This window comes from Alosa pseudoharengus, unplaced genomic scaffold (assembly GCF_046254945.1).
Source record: "Alosa pseudoharengus isolate Yale_2024_CS ecotype anadromous, Long Island Sound unplaced genomic scaffold, YU_APseudo_1.1 YU_APseudo_1.1_scf_24, whole genome shotgun sequence".
Lineage (NCBI taxonomy): Eukaryota > Metazoa > Chordata > Actinopteri > Clupeiformes > Clupeidae > Alosa > Alosa pseudoharengus.
The window spans coordinates 7,234,453-7,239,452 of record NW_027468689.1 but is presented as its reverse complement, the minus strand read 5'-3'; the positions used below and the strand labels follow the sequence as shown (position 1 = coordinate 7,239,452).

Below are 5,000 nucleotides of genomic sequence, written 5' to 3'. Positions count from 1 at the left end.
GTGTGTGTGTGTGTGTGTGTGTGAGTGTGTGTGCATGTGTGTGTGTGTGAGTGTGAGTGTGTGTGTGAGTATGTGTGTGAGTGTGTGTGTGTGTGTGTGTGTGTGTGTGTGGGGGGGGGAGTGTGTGTGTGTGTGTGAGTGTGTGTATGTGTGTGTGTGAGTGTGAGTGTGTGTGTGTGTGTGCATGTGTGTGCGTGTGAGTGTGTGTGTGAGTATGTGTGTGAGTGTGTGTGTGTGTGTGTGTGTGTGTGTGTGTGGGGGGGGGGGGGGGGAGTGTGTGTGTGTGAGACAGAGTAGCGGTGCAGTGGTGTGGGTAATTGGGGCTTGGTGAAGGCCGATGTCACAGTGGCTAGCCATCTCTGTAATTGAGCAAAGATGCAGTTAAGAGCTACAGCTCACACGAGCACCTCTACACATGCCAGGAGCAACATCATTCTCACACACTCAACTACACACACGCTCTCTCTCTCACACACACACACACAGGTCTCAGCACTACATGTCTTCTACTTCTCTTCAAGGCCCCAACTGCAGCAACACTCTCATGTCACAACCATTAGAGTCCATCTTCTGATCCTCACCACTACTGCTGTTACGACATCAACAGCACACTGGCTCTGAGGACTGTCCCCCTGCCACCTGTGCTGGCTTTGAGGAGTGTCCCCCTCTCACCTGTGCAGCCTGCAGAGCAGACGTGACACTAATGCACATATGAGGCCACCGGCCATCTCCACAATCCCATCCTCTTGCAGGCTTACACCGCTCATCACCAACACAACTTTACTCAATTCTATTCTGCTTACACCGCTCTGGGCCTGCAAGGGTGCTCCAAGTGTGTTCCTGGTGAACTCATTTTGTGTGTGTGTGTGTGTGTGTGTGTGTGTGTGTGTGTGTGTGTGTGTGTGTGTGTGTGTGTGTACACTACCACCAGATGGGTGAAATGCAGAGGACAAATGTCCTTCTGGACAAATAAAGTAACTTAACTTAAATTATGATGCATATTATATACAGATCATGTGCTGACTTATTCACCTGTAATATAAGCGAATGCCCTCATTGCCATAGGCTGGTGTGTGTGTGTGTGTGTGTGTGTGTGTGTGTGTGTGTGTGTGTGTGTGTGTGTGTGTTACCTGTCCTCCACGGCGGTGGCCCCCAGCAGGATGAAGTCGCGCTCGATGGCGTCGTAGGCCTCGGACAGCTTCTTGTCTCGGTCCTGCAGGGCCAGCTTGGCGCCGCTCAGCTGATGGCAAACCTCCTCGTACTCGATAGGGCTCAGCTTCTTATAGGCTACGCAGAGCGTACGCAGACCCTCCTGGACAGAGGAGGACAGAGAGAGAGATAGAGAGATAGAGAGAGAAAGAGATAGAGAGAGAGAAAGAGAGAGAGAGAGAGGTTTTTGATTTTAAATCAGAAAATCTTAAACTGAAATATTCTGAATCAATATACTTTTCAGCAATAAAGAGATGTAGCAGAAGATATAGTGATACTCAGAAACAAACACATTACAACATAGTACTTTGGCAAGTGGCTCCTCCTTGCACTAAATATTAACCTTACAGAGCCCAAGATGTGTCGTTATCCAGGTGTCCCTCGTCCTACCAGAACATATTACCGGTATAACATCTGTGTTAATCTGGGTTCACACTCATCTATTGTTTGGTGACAGTAGTCAACCCCCTGGGTGTGTAAAACAGAGAGTGGCATGTCTGTGTCAGCACTAGTTTGTCTGGCCTGCATAATTAGCCAGATGGATTGAACTCTGCAGTAATGTGGGCCACCGTGATGCATTGTGGCATTTGGAACAGTGGCGTATCTCAGTGTTCCTTTCGCATACTGTACAGTATATCAGCAGAGTTTACTGAGGGGAGGGGGGTGGATGTTGATTATTTCATTCTGTCTGGCACGTACAAAACGCTTCGTTTCCGTGGTAATGTCACCCTTCCCCATGGCAACAACAGACATTGGGTCAGCCAGCCACACTGCCAACGGCAACCGTGGAGGATCCAAAATTATGTCACGTCTGGCAACCAGCCTGCCCCAAATCTGTCAGCGCTGCGGTGAGACTAGGGCAAGCATGCTGGACTGTGGGCTGCTTCAACCGCGGTCTGGACAGGGTGTGCGGATCCAGAAGTGCACCCAGAGAGGGGCCTCCCTAGCTGGGCTTGGAGGAGACAGGCGGGGGGGGGGGGCACCACGGGACACTTCCACCCTGTAGTCACGTCACAGCATGTTTACACGGCTCCCAATTAGCAAATATGGGCCAAGCTGGAGATCTAGGGCCTGAAGTTGACACCACAATCATTTCCAGACTCATTTTATCAAAGCGATCTGAGGAATTCGGGGAAAACTAGACAAGACTCTACACATATTTAAGCAACATGTCCTGAGAGGCCATAGGTTACAACAGTTAAGGGGCGTTCTATGGCACAGTGCACAGCGGAACCTTAGCTGTTCTAAAATCTCTGTAACCTACAGACTCCAGTGGCTTATTGCGTCTCTACGGTTACCACTTATGCCTCTCAAGATTTCACAAAATTAAGGAATGGCAATGATAAATGTAATGATTTATTCATAGATTATCATTCTTCCACCAAAAAATATATTTCCTCTATCAGAACGTCGAGATGCAGCAACTCAATCAATTTGAAGTAGCGCAGTAATATAAAACAGAATGCGTATGGAGTGGTGCTGGGTTTTACAATGGCATCGAACGAGCCAATCACAATGGCATCGAACGAGATTCAGCCAATCATAACTAAGGACCGGAACTATCCGTTTTAGAAATTATATTATTATATCAGTTTTATATCAGTTGCACATTATATCAGTTTTAAGAGCAATGTGCAAGTAGCACAGTGGAATATGAATTCATATGTCTCAGGATAGTGTGTATGGTTGTGCAGTGCTGCTAACTTTTCACTTTCTGGTGTGTGTGTGTGTGCTGGGGAGTGTTTACTGGTGTGTGTGTGTGAGTGTGTGTGCTGGAGAGTGTTTACTGATGTGTGTGCGTGAGTGTGTGTGCTGGGGAGTGTGTACTGGTGTGTGTGTGTGTGTGCTGGGGAGTGTGAATTGGTGTGTGTGTGTGTGCTGGGGAGTGTACTGGTGTGTGTGTGTGTGTGTGCTGGGGAGTGTGTATTGGTGTGTGTGTGTGTGCTGGGGAGTGTACTGGTGTGTGTGTGTGTGTGTGCTGGGGAGTGTGTACTGGTGTGTGTGTGTGTGTGTGTGTGTGTGTGCTGGGGAGTGTGTACTGGCGTGTGTGTGTGTGTATGTGTGCTGGGGAGTGTGTACTCTGGTGTGTGTGTGTGTGTGTGTGTATGGGGTAATGTGTGCGGCGCTCACCACGGCGTTGTGCTCCACGCGTGCTTGCACTTGCTCCACCTTGCCAGAGACGACTCGTGGGAAGATAGCGGAGTCGGCCCCCTTGCAGAACAGGAAGTACTCCCCTGGGGGGGGGCGGAGCAAACAGAGCACAAAGGTCACGCGCGAGACGCCAGTCATTAGCGCCTCATTAGCATTAGCCGTGCAGCCGACAGCCTCATCTGAAGTCTTTATCTCAGGCAGGCGTGTGCGTACACACACACATACACACACACACATACACACACACACGCTCGACTGAAGTCTTCATCAGAAGCAGCGCACGGCTATTAGTATGCCATCTGCCTGCTGACCCACTTGCACAAACATTGCCTTCTCAGGCGCGCGCACCCACACGCACACACACACACACAGGGGAGTATAAACACACAGGACACACACTCACAGGGGAGTATAAACACACTACTCATCATCACCACACACACACACACACACACACACACACACAGAGGCCTAGAGGCGTTTGAAGGCAGGTTTAATCCTCCTCAGCTGCTCGTACCTGCACTCATACCTGCGCTAGGAAACAGCTGAAGCTGAATGAGATGAGAGGACAGCTTTCTCCACGCTACCTGCCCTGACAGGAGATGGCTTTCTAGCTACATGACAGGGACACGTGTCCCTGTATACACCATATGTGCATTCACACACACACACACACACACACATCCCTATATGCACCATATGTGCATTCACACACACACACACACATCCCTATATGCACCATATGTCCATTCACACACACTTCCCTATATGCACCATATGTGCATTCACACACACACACACACACACATCCCTATATGCACCATATGTCCATTCACACACACGTCCCTATATGCACCATATGTGCATTCACACACATACACACACACACACACACACACACACACACACACACACAAAAACACACACACACACACACACACGTCCTATGTACCGTATGTGGATCCACTGAGCATGGACACTGATCAGAAGCCGTAATGGACCTAATGGTTCAGTGCGCTAATGTTTCACTTTTGTTGTTGTTCTCGTTTGTTGATGCCACACCTGCTTAGCGAATTGGCATTTCACACACATTCACACAGTTGTTTAGGAGTGCAGTTACCGTGAAACAATTCAGGCTGTTAAAATGCTGTTGACCACATGGATTATACACTCTACTGTAGTTGTGATAGTATTACATACGTGAGCCGTGTACTTCTGTTGCATACCTGCCCTCTACACTCTATTTGTGTGTGTGTGTGTGTGTGTGTGTGTGTGTGTGTGTGTGTGTGTGTGTGTGTGTGTGTGTGTGTGTGTGTCTGCATTCTAGTTGTGGTGGTGTTACCTACGTAAGCCGTGTACTTGTGTTGCATACCTGCCCTCTACACTCTATTGTGTGTGTGTGTGTGTGTGTGTGTGTGTGTGTGTCTGCATTCTAGTTGTGGTGGTGTTACCTACGTAAGCAGTGTACTTGTGTTGCATACCTGCCCTCTACACTCTATTGTGTGTGTGTGTGTGTGTGTGTGTGTGTCTGCATTCTAGTTGTGGTGGTGTTACCTACGTAAGCCATGTACTTGTGTTGCATACCTGCCCTCTACACTCTATTTGTGTGTGTGTGTGTGTGTGTGTGTATGTGTATGTGT

At 48.8% G+C, this 5,000-nt stretch overlaps 1 protein-coding gene across 4 annotated transcripts in view; it reads right to left on the bottom strand.

The window, feature by feature from the left end:
- atp11a (ATPase phospholipid transporting 11A) overlaps positions 1-5,000 on the bottom strand; it is a 96,088-nt gene that overhangs the window by 28,663 nt on the left and 62,425 nt on the right. For all 4 annotated transcript variants that reach the window (XM_076302982.1, XM_076302980.1, XM_076302981.1 and 1 more), the window contains exons 17-18: positions 3,340-3,443; positions 1,131-1,312 (exon numbers count right to left, since the gene is read on the bottom strand). In XM_076302982.1, the coding sequence (XP_076159097.1) occupies positions 1,131-1,312; positions 3,340-3,443 (286 nt within the window). The remainder of the gene's footprint in view (positions 1-1,130; positions 1,313-3,339; positions 3,444-5,000) is intronic.